The 24,873-nt window shown below is 40.9% G+C and overlaps 1 protein-coding gene across 2 annotated transcripts; it reads left to right on the plus strand.

The window, feature by feature from the left end:
* Positions 1,195 to 21,969, plus strand: FAM168B (family with sequence similarity 168 member B). Of its 2 annotated transcripts, none has more exons than XM_021397331.1 (7): positions 1,195 to 1,445; positions 7,638 to 7,718; positions 11,605 to 11,688; positions 13,311 to 13,453; positions 14,310 to 14,487; positions 15,806 to 15,935; positions 16,849 to 21,969. In XM_021397331.1, the coding sequence occupies exons 2-6, from the start codon at positions 7,649 to 7,651 to the stop codon at positions 15,916 to 15,918; spliced, it is 588 nt and encodes a 195-aa protein (XP_021253006.1). In that variant the 5' UTR covers positions 1,195 to 1,445; positions 7,638 to 7,648; the 3' UTR covers positions 15,919 to 15,935; positions 16,849 to 21,969. The 2 variants fall into 2 exon arrangements, with proteins under 2 accessions (XP_021253006.1, XP_021253005.1); XM_021397330.1 differs by having other exon boundaries at positions 1,201 to 1,445; positions 16,844 to 21,969.

Below are 24,873 nucleotides of genomic sequence, written 5' to 3' on the forward strand. Positions count from 1 at the left end.
AGAGTTAAAGTGTAAATTTTAAGCATACTTATACTCTTAGGTATCTGGTAAGAATAGTAATACCCCTTAACTTTTTACTAATAACACATAGTGGGAAAGCAGAAAAGGCTGTTAATTGTACGGCATATCCCTAACCAAGGGAAATTTAGCAAAACTAGTTCGCTGAGATCAGTAGGTCTCCAAGGTGCCCTGCAATGCCAGGTAAACCCATGGGACACCAGGTGCACTTGTGTGGGCTGTGTGTTGGCCAGAGCTCAGTTTGCTGTACCTGAGCCCTTCTCAGAGAAAAAGCTGATGTGGTACCTGGTATTGTCCTCACTGCTGGGATGCAAGTAGCTGCTGGTTTGTCTCTAACATTTGTCTAGCCAGATTGCTAGTCTGTCAGAGCACAGAGCTGCTGCACAGGTTGCTGCTGCAGTGCAGTCACGAATTCTAAACAGACACATGACACTTGGCCATTTGCCTCCGACCTGCTGTGCTTTGTTTGGTTTTGATCACCCTTTCCAGCAGCACAATCTCACATATTCACGTGCAACCCAGGATCAACTAAGAATTATGTTTCACGGTGGCAGCCCGTCCTTCTTGGTAGCATTAGTCACAGTGCCTGCAAAGAGCCTCACAGAATTAATTGCACTGTTCGTCAGTCTTTGGACAAATGCTCTTCACTCAGGCCGCCTCTAAGTGCTGGCAGTCGCATTTCCTTAAAAGATGTCAAATGGTACTGAGCATTGCCTTGTGCCTTTTGCCACAAGTGCCTCAGTTAACAACACTACTGTGGTGCTGTTTAAGGCATCTATCACTTTCCTTCTAAGGTTCAGTTTAGATAGGACTTCAAGCTCTCCGACATGCCATGCATATTGTTTTCCTTGTGCAGGTCACTTGTCAAGAAGCCTGACAGAGGCCTTTATTTACTGTCACCTCAGCACAGCCAACAGCGCTGCACTCTTAGCCAGCTCTCCAGAGGGCAGCATAGCTTCTTACCACAACGCACGAGGCCTGCTGCTGCCGTCCCGAGCAGGCCCGGCCGCGATGCTCGTTCCCAACAAGAGCCACAGGCCTGCGCAACGCATAACCCTCCAATCGCTCTCTCAACCCAGCCACAGAAATGGCGGCGCAGAGGCGGGCAAGCGCCGTCACGTGCCGAGGGCAGGCCCGAGGCCTTCCGGTCACGTGAGGGCGGCGCCGTGTCCTGCACTGGCTGTAAGCACCCCCCTGCTCCGTGGAAGTGACGTCCGTCGCTGTGTTGGTGCGCAGTTGTTCGGTACGGTCGACACTGAGCGGCTGGAGTTGCTCAGCGGCCACTGCACCTCGCAGGCAGCGCTGCCTGCCCGGCCCCGCCCCTTCGCCACCGCCTCACGCACGCGTTGCGTGTTACGCATTACGCACACACTACGCACGCACGCAGCGAGACAGCCGAGACCGCCACCACGAAGCGCCGCAGCCCGGTGAGTGCCCAGCGCTGAGGCCCTCTGCGGCCGCAAGTGGCACCCGCTTCCGGAGCTGCTCCGACCGCGCCGGTCTTTATGCAACGGCGCGTCGGGCGGGCCCGCGGCTATCCGCGCTCCGGCTGCGGGCCGCGGCCGCGTCATCCCGGGCTCGGAGCCCTGCAGCGCGGAGGGGATGCCGTTGTCCCGCGATGGACGGGCGGTGGCCGCCAGGCGGGGCCGTGCTGAAGGTTACCGCGGAGCAGGTGTCGGAGCGGCCCTTCGCGGGCAGGTGCTGGGCCCTCGGCGCTCCGCGTTTGCTTTCTGTGTTCCGCGGGCCCGGCGGCCCAGGCGCGAGGTAGTGCTCGGGGTGTGCACACCGGGCTTGCCCCGTTACCTTTGTGAGGTGTGGGGCAAAAGAAGTGTTGGCCATGTCTGGGTGCAGGCTGTGCTGTATGTGCCGTTCAGAGTGTCCTGAACAAAGGGTGAAATCCCTGCTCTGAGAACTGTCAGAAGTTCTGTCTGAAGTGCTGGTGTATAGCTGTCAGTGTGGGATGAGCTGTATACCTGAGCGTTCCGTCGTGCCGTGCATCCTGCTTAATGGGACCAGGCTCTGTGTCTGCCCCAGTGTGGTTGAACTGTAATGTGTCTCGTTGGTGTCACAGAACCTCCCTGCTGACCTGTGCCTTCTGTGGTACTTATTTCCCACTTCAGCGTTCAGGTCAGGTAGTGGGAGAGGCTGAGGCCATCAGCGAATCCCTCTCTGTTTGGAACTTGTGACAGTTCCATCTCGTTTCCAGAAGGAATGTGGAATAAGCATAATGAAAATGCATTGTGGAACAGTAATTTGCTGAGAAGCGGGGTCTGCAAATGTAACCAAAATGTCACAAATGGGATTTTTCATGTAATGAAGTTTTAATCTTTCTGTTTTAAGTTTTCTGTGCTTCTCCTTGATGATGAACTTGCCCAAACGTTGGCAGTATGTGGGCTTCTAAGGCTCTTGAGGAATTAATAACTCTGCTGCACTGTTTCTCATCTCTCAAATATTGTTATTTACATGCACGAACTCCAAGTTATGCTGGAGATGCAAGGTTGAGAATTAACAGATGTTATCTTTTTGTGCAACAGCAATAACAGAAGTTGCAGGCTTCAATAAATACTAATCCATTTACTTAAGATTTTCTATAGTTATAGATATTGGTTTGTTTCTTTGCTTTTTTAAAGAAAAAAGCATTGGTGATGGTGCTGTATTGCTGAGATGCTTTGGAAGACCAGAACACCATAATATGCAAATGAAGTTGGTTTACCAGCAGGATCTCAATACTAAGTTTTACACATAGGTTTTCTTTGTATGAATGATAAATGGAACTAATTATGTTGCGCCTTCAACATGTAAGCACACTGTGTCAGTCCTTCTTGACACTTTGCACAAGTGCTATTGTTGTTAATGTATGGTTATTTCAGTTCTGTTATTCAGCCTTTAAAAATGAAAAGAAATCCCAAAGCACTAGTAGAATAGACTTGCAGATAAGAATGCTGTTTGGTCTGAATTAATTAAAAACCCTTAAGTGCTTTATTCCTGTTTCGTCTTAAAAGTTAAGAAAATGAATGCCTGCGTGTACACAAGCACACAAATCAGAAACTGGGATGATTATTGAGGTTCCTTCTCATCTGTGAAAGGAATGTCTTGTAACTGGATCAGCAGAGGAAATGTCGCTAGTGAATCGTGCTTCTAGCTTTGTCTTTTGCTTTGTGTGTGAATTTGGGCGGAGATGTTACTTGTTCCTCTCCAGGCTGTGGTTATACCACTCCAGGCTGTGCTGCAGCTATCTAGGCCTGCTCCCTCTCTTTCGTTGGAACCAGTGCAGCCGTAGGCATTTGGTGGTGTGTCTCAGCTCTCTCACATTGGTAGGCAGAAAACACAGCAGCTACCTCTCTCTGGAAAACTCCAGCAAAGCCAGAATTCTGCCAATGGACTGTGCTGGTCTCAGTTCCCAAGAGGTTGGAGTGCCAGAGCAGGATTGCATGCTGGGAGCAGGTGGTATAGCAGTTCTTTGTAAGCACTGATCCATCATGGACGTCCACAGGTCCCTGCCCTATTTGGAACAAGGGGTAATGTTGTTTAGTAAAATTCAATTAACTGGTTTGACATCTAGATTGAATGGAAGAAGTGTAGCATGTGCTACCTGCAAATACCAATGCTGTATGGGAAGACTTGAGGAAGTGTTGAATTCCTGCTGATGTCAGACCCTCCCCTGAAGTGGCTGAAGTCTTGACACTAATGGAGCTGATTCTGTAATCACTGCCTGCCCTTCGGAAAGCAGAGGTGTACCAAATAATTTTCTTTGCTATGTAGCAGTGGAAACAATTTTTTTAGAGTAAGAACTACTGGATTTGTGCCTCTGTGGCCAGGAAGGCCGGGGTGCCAGCAGGGTGAGGGAGATGATCCTCTCCCTGTGCTCTGCCTTGATGAGACCACACCTGCAGCACTGGGGCTGGTTCTGGGCTCCCCAGTTTGGGATGTGCAGGGAACTGCTGGAGAGGGTCCAGTGCAGGGCTGTAAAGATGATCGGGGCCTGGAGCATCTCCCTGATGGGGAAAGGCTGAGAGACCTGGGACTGTTCAGCCTGGAGCAGTGAGGGTTGAGGGGGGGGATCTTATCCATGCATATAAATAGTTAAAGAGCAAACGTCAGGAAGGTGGAGCCGGGCTCTTTTTAGTGGTACCCAGTGATAGGACAAGGCACACAAACTGGAACCCAGAAAGGTCTGTCTGAATATGAGAGAGAAACTCTTTACTGTTAGAGTGACAGAACCCTGGCACAGGCTTCCCAGAGAGGTGGTGGAGTCTGCTTCCCTGGAGATATTTAAACCCACCTGGATGCTTTCCTGAGCAACCTGCTCTAGGGAGCCTGCTTTAGCAGGTAGGGTTGGACTAGATGATCTCCAGCGGTCCCTTCCAACCCCTACGGTTCTGGGATTATATGACTTTTAGGAATTTTGCTTCTATGAAGCTTTGACTAGAAATCAAAGAGGAAAAATGTTGAAGATTCCATAGATTGTAGTTAACTTTGGGTCTACTAAGGAATTGTTTACAAGTTCCTCTTTTAGAATGCAAGGAGCATTCTTAAAGCATTCAAGGATGGACAGATGTGACGTACTATAGTGTTTTAATGTGAGTCTGCTAAATTTGCAAGAATGAAAATGGTAGTGGGCACAAAGTAGAGTGCTTTAGGCTAGATACTTATTTAAGAGAGATTTTTTTTCCCCAACTCCCTGGATAGAATTGTAATAAAATGAGCGCAAAGTGTCATTCAGCAGATCTTGTTCCAACAATTTTTCTGCATAACTTTGAAAATAAATAGTGAGAGATTAAGTATGTCAAGAAGGAGTGTGTAATTTGTTTCATGGTATTTAATTTCTGTGTTGCATTCGTACTTTTGCTTTTTGAAATTATTTACAGAAATTCCTAGAAATGTGCTCACTCTGACTGTCTCAGGAAGAAGCGAGATGCAAAAGAGTATTTCATTTGGAGTGCTGGATCTTCAACACTAGTGGCAGTTGGTCTTTGTGCTCAGCTCCCTGAAGTGTGGCTTTAAAAGGAGGATGGATGTTTGCCCTGGTGTCTGTCCCGAGATGAGATGTAGCAGGCTTCATCAAAATTGTTGGTTCGGCTTTGGGAAAGAATGGAAGGTGAAGCATTTACCCTTGCCAAGCACGCTTGCAAAGTCTCTTAGAGTATCTTTAATAAAATATGATTAGCTTCACATCAGCTGAAGGAATTAGTTGACCGGGCAATTTATATGCAGTACAATTTATTTACAGGTGATGCACTGTAGACACATTTACATACACATTAACATGAGAATGCTTTGGAGGGGATGCCAACAAAAAGGCTGAAAACCATGCTTCTTTGAGGTCAGTCAGACTGCTTTTCCTAGTGTTTGATCTGGGCTTTAAGCCTTACGGAAAGGTGAACTGCAGGGCTCTGTATTCCAGTGTAACAGATGCACTTCCAAGTAAAATTATAGTAAGGTGGGATGATTGCAACTGGTGGCTAATACTGTATCATTATGTTTATACATGTTGGGTCCGTCAGAGAAGGCCTGAAAATTATTATTTTTAAATTAGAATTGGATCTGAAGTTTTGTCTGTAATATAAAAATTTGTAAGTGCTTTTTGCTTATGGTTGGTTCTCTGCTTGCATTTCAGTGCAAAAGCAGCAGTGGTAAAAATCACTTACCTCTACAGCTGGAATTGTGCTTGTGTGCACGCTTTAACTGTGCTGATTGAGATGAGTGGTTTTAAGTTTCAAGACGTGGTTTCGTTTAAGTGGAAGTTGACTTTGTTTTTTCCAGTTAGTCAGTGTGCAGCCTTGTAGTGCCATGGCTTTTGCCCTTTCTTGGTTGCCACTTCTTTTAAGATCCAGTCTTGAGTTGCCTGACCTTTTCTATTCGTTTTCTGTATCTCTTCAGCTTTGAATGGCTTCAGTTTAAGTCATCCCCAGAATGTATGTGCTTGTGTTCTCCTGCAGTTACTGACTACTAATACACCTAATAGTTGGTCGTTGGTTTTTTGTTTGTTTGTTGTTTTACTCAAATACTTATAGAACACTATTGCTGTTTTCCTAGTCTCATTTCTTGGTTCCTTCTTGTCACTCAGAGTTGTGATGTGATGAAAGGATCTTCTTTCCTTCTAGTTATGTGGATTGCAAGGAGATATTTGTAGGTATATGGGTTTGTGGAAGAGTGTTAGTTTTGAGTAGAAGGTTCAATCTTTCACGGGTTTTATAAGCTTAGAGGCAAAAACATGACAAATTCAACAGGAAGAGGAACAAAGATGCAAATGAGATGAAGATGGAGAGAGATAATAAGGGAAGACTGGAAATTCTCAAGTAAATTAGAGTCCTTACCATAGAATCACAGAATGATTTGGGTTGGGAGGGACCTTCAAGCTCACCCAGTTCCTGAATAAAATAAAAAAATGGTAAAACTCTAGTTACAGAGCTGTTCTTAATGTTACTCGTTTTAGAAAGCAAACTGCTTGTGCTTCACGCGGGCGCTTACCTTAGGTTTATCAGGGCACCTATCCTGCTAGACCTAGTTCTGATTGCTGCCTTAACATGTTCTGTAACGAAACTAGTGCGGTGTAACTGCTTAACACACAGTATTCCTTTAAGATTGAGCATCTCGAGGTACAGAAGAGGAAGTGACTCAAGCACCAGGTATTAGCACTTAGTGAGAAAGTCTGGTTTCACAGCATGGCCTCCTCTTGTGCCATCAGGGGCTATTTGTTGTGACAAACTGACACTTGCACTCACAGCAGCTGTAATTATATGCAGAAAATTAGAAGGCTGAAAGTAGTTGGGTTAAATTATGGGGATTTTTTTGGTAAAATATTAGAAAAGTAGTTGCAAACAGTGAACTCTGATGCAGTGATTTATGTTCCTAGATGTACGCAAACTTACTAGAAAGACTTACACATCTTCAGTGCCATTTTACTTGCCTTGGGTTTATGTACAAGGTCTGGTTGAAAACAGTGCTTGGTTTTATTCCTGACAGCAGTGCTAATTATAGGTGCCTTTATGGTGTGTGAATATACACAGAACCAGAAATGAGTGGACCCAGCTGCCAGCTTATCTCATGCTCTGAAGAACATAGCAGCAAAGTAAATGGAGCTAGCTTTCAAATATGGGTCTTTTTTCACTTACTTCTATGATACTTGGGCTGTTAGCGGCTGAATTTAGTGCCAGTAAAGGATTGGAATCCTGGTCTTGTACTGCCAATAGTAACAGTCCATGAGTATTTGCATCCCTTGGCTGGACGCATCAAGGAAGGAAGGGGAGGAAACCAATGTCAAAAGGTGGTGAATGACAGGTTGGTGGGAAGTCTGCTGCTTCTGCAATGGGTTATGGAGCTGTGTGCCGTGGGGAAGCTCGCTGGGGTGGAACTGTTTTGAAAGCATGAACTGCAACAGAGAATACTTCATTGGTGACAGATTCTCTAGCTGACTGAGAGTTAGTGATGCTTTGAAACGTGATTCTGCAATAACTCTGTCTTGCTCTGTAACTACAGTTGTCTGGTGATGTGAGCAGTGGAATTGCTGCTTTTTATTCCTTTTCCTCTTTTCACCAAGTCTGCTTACATTTTAGTTGCTGAGATTTCAAGCTTTCACTGTACTTGAGTAAATATTTGTTTCTTTTTTTTCCTGATAGTTACTGAAATCATGAATCCTGTGTATAGCCCTGGATCTTCTGGGGTTCCCTATGCAAATGCCAAAGGAATTGGTTATCCAGGTAACTGTCTTATTTTTGTTTTTAATTAAAAACTTCGGTCTGCTAGCTGCTGAAATCAAGAAGTAGTTGCTCTTGAGTGGGCTCATATATGGTGATCTTTTGTTTGTGGTTTCTTGTTTTGTTTTTAACTTAAAAAGTGGCATTTCAAGAGTTGTGTTAGTTGTACTGTTGTATTTCTAATTTTAATACGTCTTGCAAAGTAACTTATTTTAGGAGCTCACATAATTGTGTGAAGAAGAGGATTCAGTCTTTCTGCTTCTGGTTGACTGATACTATTAACAAGAATTAGAAGACGGAGATCGTTGAAGTTGAGAACAAGAAAATGACCAAAAAAAAAAAAGTGCTTTAAAATCAGAGGAATAAATGTATTTCTTGTTTCCTTGCTTCTCACTTGTTTTCAGGTTTCTCACTGTGCTCCACCCTCCCACCTAATGCTTAGTGTGAACATTCTGGTTTCTGATGTCTCTGTAGTTCAGAAGTTTAATAAGGCACTAATTAGATGTGGACAGACGAAACTTTCCAAGGATATTGAAAAGAAGCATTTCGTCTGTGGAGCATTTCACACAGTTTCTTGAAACAGCCTTTCTTATGTGTGTGGTATAAGTGATTTATTCCTTTCTAGAAGAGTCTGTACAGTTGATCAACTCCAATTTTATGTATCATTTTATGTATCGAACTCTGTTGCTTTCACAGGAAGGTTGATCTGTGTTGGGAGCTAGAAGTCATTCTGCATAGCAGTTAATAATCTTTGTGCTAAGTTTTCGTTCTCATTTACAGTTTCTAAATTTGTGTTGCAACTTAAGTCATGTACTGGAGCTCCTCCTTTCCTTTTCCATTGTTGTGTTCCCTCTTCTAAATACTGGTGCGTAAGTGAGTTTGCTTTTGATTTGATTTCTGTAAGCCCTTCTATCTGTCTGCCTATCTACTGATTCCCTTTCAGGTACTTTTATTTTATCCTCAAGTCAGTGTAGGTTTCTTTATTTATTTCATCTGCAGTATTGATAAGGCAAAAAAGTCCTGTATTGCAATATTTGAGTCTGTTGAGTGACTGAAATGATTCAGTAGTAAATTGTAAAGCTGACGCTGTGTAACCATAAGCCTTGCAGCATGGTCTTACTCTCCATCTTAATTGGCTATATGAGCTAGAATAATTTTATCATAAGGCAAGTAGCAGTAGTTACTTAATGTCAGTTACAGTACAATTATCTCTATATTCATAATTGATTTGTCAAGGCTTTCTATAGATTTAGATAAAGATTATTACAGTGTACATCACCGAATCACAAAACGGCTTTGATTGGAATGAACGTTAATAATAATCTATTTCCAACCCCCTGCCATGGGCTGGCTGCCCCTCACCAGCTCAGGCTGCCCTGGGCCCCATCCAAGCTGGCCTTGAACACCTCCAGGGCCTCACCACCCTCTAGGTAAAGAATTTCTTCTTAACATTTAATCTAAATCTCTCTTCTTTTAGTTAAAAATCCATTTCCCCCTTGTCCCATCACTACCATACCTTATAAAAAGTCAGTCTCCCCAGTTTATAAGCTCCCATAAAGTGCTAGAGGGCCATAATGACATCTCCCAGGAGCCATCTCTTTTCCAGGCTGAACAAGCCCAACTCCTTAAAACTTTCTTCACAGGAGACGTGCTGCAGCCCTCTGAGCATCTTTGTGGGCCTCCTCTGGACCCGTTCCAACAGCTCACCTTTTCTTGTGCTGGGGGCCCTAGACCTGATTGTAGCACTGCAGGTGGGGCCTCATAAGAGCAGAGAAGAGTGGGCTGTCCTCTCCCTTGCCCTACTGGTCTCCATTCTTCTGATGCAGCAGGATACTAATACTAGTTGATGTTTTTATCTCTGTTCATTTTCTAAACAGATTTACATTAACCAGGGTTTCTCTTGTACTTAAAACTGTTCACACATCACTTTTCAGTCATTGTTTAGTCTTAGCTAAGTAGTACTTCAATTTTCTTAGGAAAATGAACTATTGCAGACCTTTAAATAGTTTAAACAACATATCAGCTTCTCATCTTTTATTCTGTCATTATAGATATTACTGTCTGTATATACATGGATAGATCTGCCAGTCTTTGCGTTGCCATAAACTGTCATAACTGAAATACATGGAATTTCAGAAAAGTTGCGATAAATGTGCCTGTATTGCTGTGTTTCAGGTTGATGGCTTAACTTTCTTGCCTACAGAAGTTAGTCTGTCTATAGAGGTGTGACTCCTGAGTTCAGCCTTTTCAGTTAGTTCTGTTCGTTATACTGATAGAGTTTACTAAGGTGTCTCATTCATGTTTAAAGACCATGGGATAAGAACAGAATATCCTGTAAAATGAAAAGTAGACTAGTATATTAGTTTTTTTTCTTTAAAGTAATTGCATGACTAAGTCTTCTTCCCTTGCCTCTACTAACATAGAAACTACCAATTCTCCTTTCAGAATCTTTGATTTTACATGGATTGTGTTTTAATAGAAAGCAGTGAGCATACAGCTAGGAGGACTGTATTACTTGAAGGCACTATGTTTGTGAAGCTGTTGCATATTTAATAGCTGCTTATATTGCACTACATCTACTTGAGGACTGGTTTACAGTAGCAAGGAATTAATATTCAAATGTTCTCATGCATATGAAAGTTGTGTCTAGAAATTAAAGCTGGTGCTTGGCGCAGCTGCACTTCTCTAGTGCAGAGCTCTTTGTGGGGCTAAACCTGCTAAGAATGGAGAACCGAATCATTATGTAAGAAATAATGTTGCAACTGTGAAGTCAGATGTAGAGCTGTATGGAGGATTTTCACTAGGAGCTAGGGAGTTTGAAATCTTAAATGCTGTTTACACTGCGAAGTTGTTAGGACTCAGGTGTGTTATCTTTGATTTTAAGCCTAATGCTTCTCTTAAGTGGTCAGTATGGACCAGACTAACAGTAATGCGGATTGTATGTAACTTGATACATTTGCAGAGTGCTTTGCAAAACTAAGTTAGGGTGCTTAGTAAGGTAAGCACCCTAACTATCCCAAGGTAGGGATAGTTTTTGTTGTAGAGAGTAACTCTAAGGACTTTAGAGTTTATGAGAAAGCAGAAATAGTTCAAATGTGAGAAGCATTTTGAAACTGACAGTGATTATGTGAATAGTCATTGCTTTTTATCGAATTTGAAATCTGTAAATGAAATTATTTAATTAAAATCTAGCAAACTTTGTATCTTTCAAATATCTGTTGCATGCTGTTTGTTTTTTTTATTATATTGGAGGCCAGTGTATAACAATAATAATTTAGCCCTAGTGGTTCATGAATTCTGGTGCAGAAGTGTTTCCCTACGTTCCTCTCTTGCCCGAGTGAAACACTTATTGTTTCTGTTGAATATCATAGTACAGTGCTAAAACTGATGGTCTTCTGTCACGCCTGAGTGTAGTGACAAATCTGTATCAAGCACAGCAAGCATTTTGAGCTGCCTGAGGCTGCTTTGTACTATCTACTTGTGATTTCTCTCATCTGGGAAGTCAGAGTTGCTCTGACTTTTGGGGATTTCGTTATTTCTGTGAAATACAGGTTTGTTTTGTTTTTTTTTTTTACCAGATGAACACTTTCATCAGGTCATAAATCTTAGAAAATTTTGGATAGTTGCACAGAGCTCTTCTGTCTGATTAACTTAAGTGTTGCATGGCCAGCATTTAAGGTTTGGTGAAGAGAATGGCCTGTGTGAGTCCTGAGCTGTCCCCTTCAGCTAGCATTCAGCTTCAGGCAGCTTGAGAGAGGAGCACACTGAGAAGGCATGATTGGAAGGCATCTGCTAGCTCATCTCAATTAAGAGGTGTACAGGAAGAATAAAGCTTGGTTAGGCTTTGCAGTCAATCTGGAAAATAACTTTGACATACTCTTTCTTCCAGCTGGCTTCCCGATGGGCTATGCAGCAGCTGCTCCTGCCTATTCCCCTAATATGTATCCTGGAGCAAATCCTACCTTCCAAACAGGTATGTGTAATAGGTGTGTCTAAGCAATAACCTGAAGTTCGGAAGTTATTAGAACCATGAGTAAGGAAAAGCTGTTGGGGCTTACAGTAACACTTACACTGTGGGATGTGTTTTGTTATTCTTTGAATATGACTTATAAGGAATCAGCTGATAATTTGAGTATAATCTTGTTCCGAGATGTATCGTACTGCTTTCGACTTCAGAGAAGGGAAAAGCTGAGTTCTTAGCTGCTCTTTCCATATTTCAGATTGATACTTAAATTACGTACCTACATAGTCTTTCCCTTCACTGCTTCCTTCTTGACTGTGCTTACTTAGCAGTTTTTAAAGCTGGCCTACTCCCTGTTCTGGTAGTCTGAATTTTTTCCTATGCTAGCAAGTCGTTATTTTTTTCCTTCTGTTGCCTCATTACTAGCTGCTACAATTCCAATTAAATAGAGATATTTTCTGTGCGTGTTGCATTTTCTAGTGTGGCTCACGTGAGACCTGAGATTTCTTCAGTGTGCAGACACTTTCTTGGAGCAGGTCAAGGCTGTTTTTTACTACCCTGTCATCACTGCTGGGTGCTTCAGCTAACATAATGGTATTCCTGCTCTGGCCATCTGATAGTATAATTTAGGGGTTGTAGTGTGCAACATACTGTGGCAGCGGTGGTGCTTTTCATAGGTCTATTGCATTATTCATGAAATCCTGAGACTGCCCCTCTGATGGGGGCTGCAGGAATTTTGGAAGAATTGCCTGTCTCTAGGCAGAGTCTGAGCCAGCAGTTGCTTCTTATCCCTGTAAAAATGGATCTGTTCCTGACATGTATAACGCAGACTGACTCTGGGGTCTTTGTAATAAGAATAAAAATGATGGCATGTCATCTCACTGTAATGTATAAAAATAATTCTTAAGTGATTATTAAGGGTATATCTACATCTGGAGTGTACTGAAAGGAAATTTAAAGATACTCAAGTGCCTTTGAAGTCTAGTTTGCAGTTGCAGTGAGCCACAGTGTTGATATTTTAAAGGTAGGATCTTTCATACTCACCTTAGCCAGTTCAGAAAATGCCAACAAGCAAATATGAATGAACTTCAGTTGAAGTGAAGGTGGCAGATCTTGTCTCTGTTCTCTGAAAAGCCATCTTGAGCTCTTAGAAAGGTTCTGACCTTAGAAATTGTTTTTCTTGTTCTGTTTCTTCTTCTGGAGAAGGTAGCTACCCATCATCTCCTGTCGCTACAGTATTGGGTGTGTTGAGGACTGGGCTGATATTAACATGCACCAAATCCTTCTGTGTGGGGATACTGTCTAATACACTGAATCTAAATCTTCAACAATACTACTACTAAAATCCAAACCCACTTTTCATCCAAAATCCAGTGAATGGAAAAGCAAGTTGATGCAAAAATGCAGTAACTTTTCGTTCTTAGTTGAGACGGTCAAGTGTTACATAGGTATATATATCTTACGGGTAACATCTTAAATATTTAACTTGTGCATGGATATTGAGGCTAGGCTACTGAGTACTCACACGAAGATAAAGGAGATCAGAAATTAAAAGTATTGCTGCCCGTGTCTTCATAAAGCAGTGTACTGACCCTTTTTTCATATTTTTAATGCAGATTTACCTTTGTTTCCAGGTTATACGCCAGGCACTCCTTATAAAGTGTCTTGTTCACCCACTAGTGGTGCAGTCCCACCATATTCTTCGTCACCAAATCCCTATCAGACTGCTGTGTATCCAGTTCGAAGTGCCTATCCACAGCAGAATCCATATGCACAGGTAAGTGATCAAAGCCAAAAAAAACTCTTATCTGTTTGGATAGTGTTTTGTTTATACTGTAATATCTGCTTGCGTTTTATTCTTTCATGGGATTGAAGAGAATAATTAGCTGCCAACAGTGAGAATTCTTAATGCAGTAGTTTATGGAGTTAACGTGTACGTGCGCTTGTACATTCCATCTTACATGATAGTTTCTCTGTTGATAAAATGTTCAGTCTTTCAAGACAGATTAGTTTCAGTAGCTTTAAAAATAAATGCTAGAAGCTGTAACTACTACATAATTTCTTAAAAAATGGTCATAAGCTTGCACTTTTTTTTTTTTTCTTAAGATGTTTCTGTTGTGCGTTAGGGAGTTACCAACTTGGTTTAAAAACGCTTGAAGTTGAGACGATTTTAAAAGGCAAACTGTTGAGAGCTGCTAGAAAGGACAGTGTGAAGACACTTTGATAAACATGATATTTGGGGGAAAAGTAGGTGCTTCTGTAGAGGAAATTTTGCGTGGCACAAATGTGTTAGTTAAAGGGGATTAATGAGCATGTAGCAGGGTATATCCAGACTGCTTAGTGTATTTGGATTTGTCAGAGGCCTTGAATTCTTCAACCAAAAGCAGCTGAATAAAAAGTTCTGAAAGAAGGAGATGTTCTTTATGTGTTAATGTATGAAAAGATGTGAAACAGATACCTTATTGCTGAAGATGCAGTCAGCATGGGTGAGCTCCGTTTGGCTCTGCTATTGAATGTTATACTAAATGCCTTAAAATGAGGGCCTAAATGTTACCAAGTTTGCTAGTGGAAGAAGATATGATATTTTCCCCAAAAGGTACTAAGTAATTGCTTAACTTACTTTTTCTCAACAGCAAGGCACTTACTACACACAGCCTTTATATGCAGCACCACCCCACGTAATTCACCATACCACAGTTGTGCAGCCTAATGGCATGCCAGCAACCATGTACCCTGCTCCTATTCCACCACCAAGAGGAAATGGTGTGACCATGGGGATGGTGGCTGGGACTACTATGGCAATGTCAGCAGGTATGTGGACTTCTAATCCTTCTGTCTTCTTAATGAAACTCTGCTTTATTTGAGGGAAACATTACCGCATTATAAAAATGTGATGACAGAGATGTACTACGCAGAATCATAAACTTACTGCTGTTAGAGGAAACTTCTATAGGTCATCCAGGCCAGCATCTTCACACTGACTCCAGCCTTGATCTGATTGGTTACTTCTCCAGTGATATTTTGATCATCTGTAGTGATGGGGATATTAACATTATTATTTATGATGCTAGTATTACAGTAAGATGGTAATTTTATATGTCTGTATGGAATTTCACGTGTTCTCGCATCCTTTGTTTCTAATCAGTGTGAAGGCTCTTAATTCTTCTTCTCCACCTGTACCTAGATGAAGACAATGACCTCTAAAGGCTGAGCCAGACACAGTACTCTTAGCCTGCCCTTCTATTGCCTTCTCTGTGTGTTGAGATACAACATTCTGTGTTTGCAGTGCACATGGGTCCTCTCTGTCACTGGCAATTATTTGGAATGCTTGCTTCCTAACTCCACAGTCTTTGAGTTATAGAGTTTTGGAGAAGATGTTGTTTAACTGTTATGTAGGCTCATGTGTGAGTCTTTTCTGAGAGGCATTGTGCTTTGTTACTCAGTGTAACTCACTAAGAAATGTCCACATTTTCTCAAGTGATTCTCAGTTTAGTAATTCAAAAAATAAGCACCGTGAGCATGTTTCCAGATTCTGTTTTTTTATCTCATCAAATTTATCTTTTAATCTGGAGGAGTCTCAGATCTAGGGTAGTGATGTGTCACAAAATGAACTAACTAGAGATTTTTTTTTTTTAGTTTCGTGTGTGGGCAAGCTTATGGCAGGTATTTTTTTATTATTATAAAGCACTGCAGAGTAAGGCTGTTAAGATCCTGTTATCTCAGCCTGTTTGTGAACCCCTCTTTGTCTGTAAAAACCAGTATCTGTGCTAATGCAAATAAGAAGTAATTTATTCTGATTTGTCAGTCGAGTTATCTCTTATTATCAAATATTCTTTTGGCATGTAATGCTGGCTGTGGGGAAAAGTATTTCAGTGAATAATCTGCTTATGTTGCAAGGTTTCTGCGAAAGCTGTTGGTAGGTAATGAGCATCTTTGCATTGGACTAAGCATCAAAATGATACCATTGCTTAAATGTTTGAAGGAAGATTAGGTCTGGAGTGCAAAATGATGCTTGTAATTTTATATCAGAATATGAGCAAGATATAAGATTTCTTTATTTCTCCTACTTGTTTTTCTATACAAGAATTTGTGCTTACTTTTAAATACATGTATATTCTATTCTTCCTAGGAACTTTGTTGACAACTCATTCCCCAACTCCAGTAGCCCCTCATCCAGTTACAATGCCCACATATCGGGCTCCAGGAACACCAACCTATAGTTATGTGCCCCCACAATGGTGATCATCCTGGCAGTCAGTGTAAGTTGTTGATTTAGACTGAAAGCAGTTCATTATTATTATTGTTGTTATTTATTAGTAAATGACAGCACTGAAGGTTAATTTGGGGGAACTTCTGGTAGGCTTCAGCTCATGCTTCTTGTACTCACTGTGGAAAGATGAGTTCTGATATGGACCATAAATTAGATCGTGGGTTTGGGGAAAAAAAATTGATTTTGAAATCTTACTATAACATGGGATTTAGGGAGTGTAATGTGTGTCAAATTGACACAAAGATTAATGTTTTGGGGATCCTTGCTTTTGTTCCTGTTTTTTTTGAGTCTATATCGACAACTGCTCCATTTGAAATGAAATGATCAACTGAACTAGAATTTTTCACTTTGTCAGTGTAGTTTATGATAACATTATTAACTTTGTTTTAACTTCCTTTGGGTTTCTGTTTCAGTGATAAGGAGTTCAGAATTTGCCCTCTGGGTTAGTAGTGCAACATCTGTGTTTGGTTTTGCTTTGGTGCTGTGTTACAGAACGCGAATCTGAAACGTTTCACATGAAAGCCTCTTTCATCCAAAAATGTCAAATTACGTTAGTCCAAAAAGTGAGAATTTCACCTTATCTAAACAAAGGATTGCTGGTAATTTAATTAGGCTTAAAATACCTTTTTAAGATTGTACCTTCTTCTAAGACAAAACTGTGAAGGGTGGTAGAAAGCTGGACCACAGATGATGGGAGGAAATCAGTGTAATGATTTTTTTTTTTTTTAAATGTAGAGGCCTGAAGTTTTCAGTGGGTAAGTGCTGGAATAGCACTATATGGTGCTTCTGAATGTCTGATGAGTTTGTATGATCACTGTGGTGCATGCTGTTGTAGGATGTCTTACCACACTCTAATTGGATCTCACTTAATTGAATATCTTCCTTCCCTTCTCCCAGTGTAGGTTTGAAGATGGGAGATATGCAATCAAGAAACTGAGGTTTAAAAGTTGGTGCTGAAGCCCTCATGCCTCCAACCAGGACTCTTCTTCTGAATGCTTTCAACACTTGGCTAAACACTACTAATTCCTGATCACTGAAGATTTTCCAGTGCTGCATATCTTACATCTTGGAACTCCAGCAGTTAGTCTTAAAGCAAATCCTGTTTTGTGGACTGTCTTGCAATTTTTTAGCTGATTATAATGATAAAAAGGGAGTATAAATTTATTCTGATCCATATCTAGTTGAATGCATGTTAAAACACAAAAACAAAGCTTGCTCAATCTACCTGCAGTGACTGATGCAAAAACCATCATATGCAAATCCAAAGGAACCGAGAAGTATTTTACAACTTGTATCACTAATGCACTGTTGTAATGTATGCAGGGTCTTAAAAGGTAGAATCATGAAAGTGAGTTACTTTATAGACTGCGTAAGATACATTAGATAAGTGCTTCAACCTTTTTAGGGTTGATGGGATTGCCAGTTTAAAAGGGGCACTTTTTTTTTTAATTTAAGTGATGTATTCTTTTCAAATTCAAGTACTAAATTGGAGTGACTGGAAAATGAGTCAGAAGAGCTGTAGGAATCCCACACGCAATTAGTTTACTTCATACCTTTACATTTTTGTTACTTGGATTCAGTGTTATAGAGCTGTTCTCGAGGATCAGAATGAAATGATGAAGATAATGCTGTGTGTGCAAGTAAATAAAGCAAACTTCCTTGAGGCAAAACTTGCCGTTAGGAATAGTAGGAGGTGACCTGTGTAATGAATTGCATGCCCTGGGGAGATACATATCCAGTACTACCTTTCATATGATGCAAGATGTGTCACAGTGAGACTGCCACACAGGCTGATAGAATAACACTTTCCTTCAGATCTCCGTTCAGGAGATCCCTGTTGTTTTTCCTGAAGAATGTTGTAGTCAGTTGCAAACATACGTGCAGTTGACCCAGTGTGCTTTCCTGACATTTAAGAAGTATTAGGGCTTTCTACAACAGACAGGGAGTTCATCTCTGTGCTATCCTGAGGAAAGCTGGTGTGCCTGATGAGTATGTTAAAGGGGAACAAATCATTTTAACACAATTTCCTTGTTAGCTACTTGCAGTATGAACTATGGATGTTCTGTAGTAGGGCTGCCAGAATATAGAGGTTTCAGACAGTTTGGTTGTTTATTTTTTCCTGAAAATATTTGTAATTGAAGTGGGAGCCATTTGGTGGTTACGGCATTTTGATGTATTTTTGTAGCATTTTCTTTTTTTTTTTTTTAATTTCCTAAATTGCACTTGGAAGCACGTAAAACAAGACTGACTGCAGATTAGCATTTCATTGCAATGAGTCATTTCTGGTATTCTTTCTTGCAACTTCAATTTTTTAAAACAGTACCTCAAAGCAAATGCAGTGTTGATAAAGGGCTAGCCTTAGAACCCATTTGTATACCAAAATTCTTGCCAGGAAGATTTTAAATTTTCAAATTTGAATGTTGCACATGAAATTAAGGTTTTTCTTAAACCTGCTTGATTTACGATTCTGGAAAAAAAAGGAACTTTTTTTTAATATACATTCTGCCTGCAATAAAGTATGCAGTAAACGATTATAAAATGTTGTTCCCTTTTAAGCGTTTACACAGAAGTATATCAGGCTGTATTGTTCTTGTAGTCTAATTTCCATTCAGAAGTGATTTTTTTTTTAAAGTTCTCTATCTAATTAGTGTTTTTCTGGGGTGTTCTGCTCCTCTGTAGATTTGGCAGCTACTCTGGGGTAGCATCAGTGCTGATGTAATGCTGCCATTCCAGTACTCTGCCCTGGTGGGATGCTTGTGAGCTGGGGTTAGAGCCTTCAGTGACTTTATTTTTTACAGTAAGCACTCTCCATATTTTTTAAAAAACTTTTTTTGTTTGTTTGATAAAGTTTAGGATTATTTTTCAGGAATCAGTGTCAGTGGACAGCCCCTTTAGTTTTAATGCCTTGAATATTAATGATGTTGAAATAAGTACTTTAAACCTTACTCATGAGCACTTACTGCAGCTTAGAGATTTCCATATGTTTTCGTATGGAGCAGAAAATTACCCCAGACAAACCATTTGAATCTGTACTGCCTTGGGTCAGGTCTGTTCAGCGATTCCTTTTGTGTAGTAGTTTTGCAGCTTTGATTAGCCAGGTGTGCCAGGTAGTACAGTGAACATGAATCCAGGCCATTTGTTTCGTTTGCAAGTAGTGTGGCATTTTGGTTGTCTTAGCATGATCTTAACAAGAGTTCAGGTGTGAACCAGTGCTATACTGAGGAGAAGCTGTACAGAACAAGCTCAGAGCTTTGCTGTCTCCTGTCTCATCACCCTATAAACTAAAGCTTTGAAAAATCATAGGAGTGAACTTTTGTGAATGCTGCATTAGATAAATAGTTAAGGAATGAACATAACATTCTATATCTTTGCTCTAAATTCAGATTCCTAAATGCCATCTTGGAATCGGTCCCTATAGTGTTCTGTAACCTTTAGGCAGTCACACTTACTTGAGCACTTTTTTTCTAAGTTGCATTATGGGATTCATCCATGAGGGCGGAACTGTACCTTTTTTTTTCCTTTAAAAAAAAAAAAGGTACCACACCTTCCAGTTTTGATCAGTTATAATCTACTGGGAGGGTGGAGCATGTCTCCAGCAGTTTGATATGGGAAGTAACCAAAAGCACAGGGCGGAGGGGACAGGAGGGGAGTATGTGTATATATAAACTATCTTAATGGTATTTTGTTGCAAATAGTAGAAAGCATGGATATAAAACAGTGGCAGGGGAAGTTGTACATCATTAAATAGGCGTTTACACAGTGAGGGTCTTATGAAACATTCTCTCCTGCTTTTATATAACATTCCCTATTTAGAATTCCTTTATAAATAAATGTGCAGTATGTTTGCACGTGAGCTCTTTGAAAATTGAAAGAGCTCATGCCGTAGAGACATTTCAGATCAAGCTTCTCTTTAAAAAAAAAAATAAAAAAGGAAAAAAAAAAAACTTTTATGGCAGCTTTATATGATTAAAAAAAAAGTACTACTTCAAACCTGGAACTGAAGATAACTGTTGCAGCAATAACAGAGAGAAGTCCAAAATAGATTTTTCTTTTCTTTTTTTTCAATTCAAATTTCAAGTGTTTGATTTAGGTAAAATACTTTTTAAAGACTGAAGTAGTCCCTATGTCAGTGACAACTGATGAAAATGTCTTTTAAATGTAGCAGCAGCAAAATATAAATAGCTAATAATTGGCACCAAAAGCACGTAGCCCTAGTCAGCAGCATGGTGGTTATTAACCAGACAATTGGAAGGAGAACAGAGAGCCTACCACTAGATCTTGCTATGCTTGTAACCATCTCCTGTCTGAAGTTCCTAGGAGACATACAGGAATACTGTTAATGAAAGCTTCTTTTTGAGCATACTATGCAAGTTAAAAGCTTAGATGTAGTGGTAGATGGGGGAAAAAAAATCCTTTCTTCTAGTCCTTCCTCGTATCGCTTCATCCACTGGATGAAGAAACAAACCGTAAGTACCACAATGTCTTCGTGTTGTCTGAAGATATTTCATGGTCCAGAGTTGCATACCAGGGTACTCAACATTGACTGCTCTTCACAGGGTGTTCTGCCTTCAATGTCACTTGGGTGGTAGGCTGCTTAAGGTATCTGAGCAAGAAATGGTCAGAACTGGCTTGGAATTGCTCCCCAGTGCTTAAGCATGGTATTACGCACCATTCATTTGAGTTTAGAACATATTTTTGCTTGAATAGCTGATGAACTCTTAACTCCAGGCTTGAAGCCATACCAGAGAATGGTAAATACCGCGTACGTGAAATCTCCTGTGTTAGGAACGTGAGTAGTAGTGATGCTTCAGCTGGAGTGTGTGGGAAAGAGGACAGCTGTGGTTGTTGAATTGTAATTTGCAGTTGCCCAGATGTGGTTTATGCAGTAGTTGGTAGGTAGTGGGTAGTTGATATGATCTGTGTATAGCTTTCTCCAGCAGGTGTCACTGGCCAACCTTCATGTGTGCTGAGGGTCAAAAGCAATCCATAAGTCCTCATGTTGAAGTGTTTGTGAACACCTGTCCAAAAGCAATGAAGATTTAAGCTCACTGAGATGGTTCTTCTGTAATGCGTCAGCTTTCTAATTCTGTATTTTATCAACTCTAAGCTTCTTGCAGAAACCCTAAGATTTGTTGAGTTAGAATGCCAATTAAAAGGAACAACTGCAGCAAAGTTGTGCAAGCCTCAAGGAACATAAAGTTCTTTCTGAAGTAGTGAGGACTTTTTCTCTTTGGAGGTGTGTGTCGGGAGAAAGTAAGGTGTGTTTTGAAGAGGGAAGAGAGGGAAGAGGAACAGTGTTTATCTGGGGACAAGGAAACCTTTTCTTTTGTATGTTGAATAAAACACTTAAACATCTGAATTCCATAGGTAGGTAGTAAGGGTCCATTTGTAGTTTTTTTTTTTTTTTTAAATTCTAAACAATGTATGGGCTCTGAAGTTTCAATACCAAGAAAGTGAACATGACTTTTCTAAACTGTTGTGACTTTTGGGCACTTAGCAGGCAAACTGGGAAAGCTTTTTTAGCTGGCTGCTGTACAGACTTGTTTTAAGTAGAATGAATTTGTTAGTGTGTTTCTTTTTTAATTGTAACGCTATTATTGGCTGCCCTCATGTCTAAGAATTGGAAAAGTGAGTGCATGCAATGGAAGTACAAGAGGCCCCAGTAATAGTTCCCCATGTTTGTTATGAAATAGACACAGGTTTCCTTTTTATGACGTTTTAAAAACTGTCTTACGAACAGTTGTATTGGTACTTTTTTTTTTTTTAAGTTTAGGTCAATGTTGTCTTCCAGGATAAGTTTTAGGGCATCACTCACTCCTGCATTGAACTATCACATCGACACAAAGAGTGGAGATCCCATTCTGAGCCAGTTCAATTGTGAAAATTCATACTTTTTTTTATTTTTTATGCAATTCAATGAGTAGATGAGCTCAGATTTAAATTCTTAAAAGCACGTTTATTGTAACAAGAATTGTTATGTATTAATACTTCAGTTTTCAATAAAGATTGACTTGTGTTGCTTATTGTGGGATTTTTTTTTTTTTTGGTGACGTGATCCATTTAGAAAATATTCTGTCTTCAAATGGTTGAAATCCTGTGATTGATCAAAGCAGAGTAAAGTACTGAAATTAGTTAAGGTGAGCTTTCTCGGTAAGATTTCTCTATGGCTAGCAGAGTGTTGTAATGAATCTTCTGGAGGTGGAATATTTGCCTTGCCTGACAAAATTGTGAAGATGATGCGGCTCTGAGGCACTCCCTGGGGTTTGGTGGTGCTTTTATTGCAGTTTCTGGAGATCGGAATACTTTAAAGCAAAGAAAATGGAACTCATAACGTTTCATAACGCCTTAGAGTTGACTTGATACCCAGTTACCGCTGTCTCTGAGATGACAGATCTTGAACAGAAAAACTTTAGTCAATATTTTGATTATTCCCCAGAAGGAAAAGAATAAGTAGGTGCAAAGCATGGATAATCATGCTATTACTTTAGAGGATGGGTGGATGTAGATGGCACTAGGATGGGAGTATATACATCCTGGGGGAGGAGAGGTATGGATGGCTGCTTTAACTAACAGGCTGTTTTTATTCATTCTAGGAATCCAAAAATAACAAACCTAGTAACACTTCTGTGAAAAGCAACACGTGTGGAAGAGGAGGATGCTGTGTTAATAATTGCATCAAACTGCTGAAGAAATGGTTGCTTTTTGAGGTTATTGCTTCAGGTGTTAGGTATTCTTTTTTTTTCTTTTTGCTGCTCAGTCAAATAATTGAGCAGCAGTTGTGGCTGAGCATAAGTTTGAGCATAAGTTCTCTCTTTTTTTACCACTTTTCTGTCACATCACTGGAGCTGATGAAAATCCGTACTCCCTAACCACTGGGCTCCTGTAATCAGGGAGGATATAAAGGGGAAATACTATTCTTCGGCAATTCTGATCAGTCCTGGGTTGAAGGGATCCTGGTTCTTGAGGGGTTTCTTGGTGTGAGGCATTTTTTGTTTGTTTCACTGTCTGTGGAACTACCAAAATAATAGGTCAGCCTGGATTTGCTTTTTCCCACTTCCCAATTTTATTTCATAGTGACGTTGTAATGCCTGTTACTCTGCTACTTAATCATAGAATCATAGAATTAGCTAGGTTGGAAACGACCTACAAGATCACCTAGTCCAACCATCCACCTACCACCAGTAACCCCACTAAACCATGTCTCTCAATGCTATATCTAAACGTTTCTTGAACACCTCCAGGGACGGTGACTCCACCACCTCCCTGGGCAGCCCTTTCCAGTGCCTGACCACTCTTTCAGAAAAGTAGTATTTCCTGATGTCCAGCCTAAATCTCCCCTGGCACAACTTGAAGCCATTCCCCCTCATCCTGTCACTAGTTAAAAGAGAGAAGAGGCTGACCCCCAGCTCACTACAACCTCCCTTCAGGTAGTTATAGAGAGCAAATTATTGCTTGTGAATGGCTGTCAGTTCTTTGCTGTGAAGGTAGATGTATTGATGAGTGCCCTTGTTGTAGAGGTAGCTTTGAACACTTGGTAGCAGCCAAAGCCCTTTCCAGAAGAGCAACCATTCCATTAGAAATTGTCAGAAATAAAGCTGCAAGTTCTAAGTTTCAAGTTTTCCACTGAGTAATTAAGGACAAAAAGAAAGTTTGGCTTTCCCTGATGCATGTTATTGTTTCTCTAATACACATTATTACATTTTAAGCTCCACTGCTCATTGGTTCATTGATCTAGGTAGTGGAAATAGTTTTGTTGGTAGCTCTGCTGCAGTTAAGAGCTATATACTGGTCCTCAGTAAGGTGGGAATTTTCCTTTGTAGGAGACATCCAACACAGTGCTGGTGTAGAAGGGGGTTTTGCATTACCTATATACGCTGCCTGATGTGGGGAGGGAGCTAAGTGCTCTGTTGTATTTTATTTCAAAGTCCAGATAACCTGTTAACTATCCTGTCCTGGTCATCCAGGTTAAGATGGGATCAATGTGATAACTGGGGGAAGAATGCACAACAGGAAAAGGTGCTTGGTGGCTACAGGGAGCTGCGGTGTTGCAGTATCTGCATCCTGGAGGAATGGCAAAGCCACAGGGAGGCTGCAGATCCCCACCTGCACAAGTAACACAAAGACGTGGATCTTGGTGGGCAGAAAGCACAAACTCAATGGGGGAAAAAAGAACTTGTTACTGAGCTAAAACTGGAGCAAGTAAATCTTCGGTTTGGGGCTATATTGTAGTGTTTCGCAGTGGCTTGGGTTTTTTTTTTCTGGGCAGGAGGGGTGCTGGACAAATTGAAGCTTCAGAAATAGGTGGGGAGCACCTTTCTGCAGTTATACTTTTACCAGCCTTACCTTAAGAAGTATGATTGCACGAAACTAAGAAGTGGAGATAAGTGCTGTATCTTCTCTCACTGCTGGAGTGCTAATGTGGCTGAAGCAGAAGTGTAGGTTTTTCTTGATGCTATGATTTAGGTAGCAAGTGTATTGCTTCAGGTTGCTGAATGTCAAACCCCAAACTTAGCAGGGCTGGGTAACGGATGTGCAGGCAGACTGCTGCTTCTGGCAGATGGGGGAGTCTGTTCTGGGCAGATAGGAAAACCAGCTGTGCAGAATATAGTTATAGAGCTGCATTTGATTGTAGTGGGTATAAAGGCTTATTATGTATCCACAGCGATTAATGTATTATGGGAAGATGACTGAATCAGACTGAAGTAAAGCTGATAACTTGTTTATTTCCCAACTCACAAACGTATATGTAAACAGTCACACACAAAGGTATACAAGTCCAGAATCAGGATACGGGTATCTGGTTTGCACAGGCTGTAAAACAGAGAGCTGCTTTGGTAGCAAAGTTGTGCAAAAGAGAAGCTCACCATGCACACCAGGGTGGAGCAGTTGCAGGGAGGAAAATGGCAGTTAGGCAGAAAGAAAAAGCA

This window comes from Numida meleagris, chromosome 4, assembly GCF_002078875.1.
Source record: "Numida meleagris isolate 19003 breed g44 Domestic line chromosome 4, NumMel1.0, whole genome shotgun sequence".
Lineage (NCBI taxonomy): Eukaryota > Metazoa > Chordata > Aves > Galliformes > Numididae > Numida > Numida meleagris.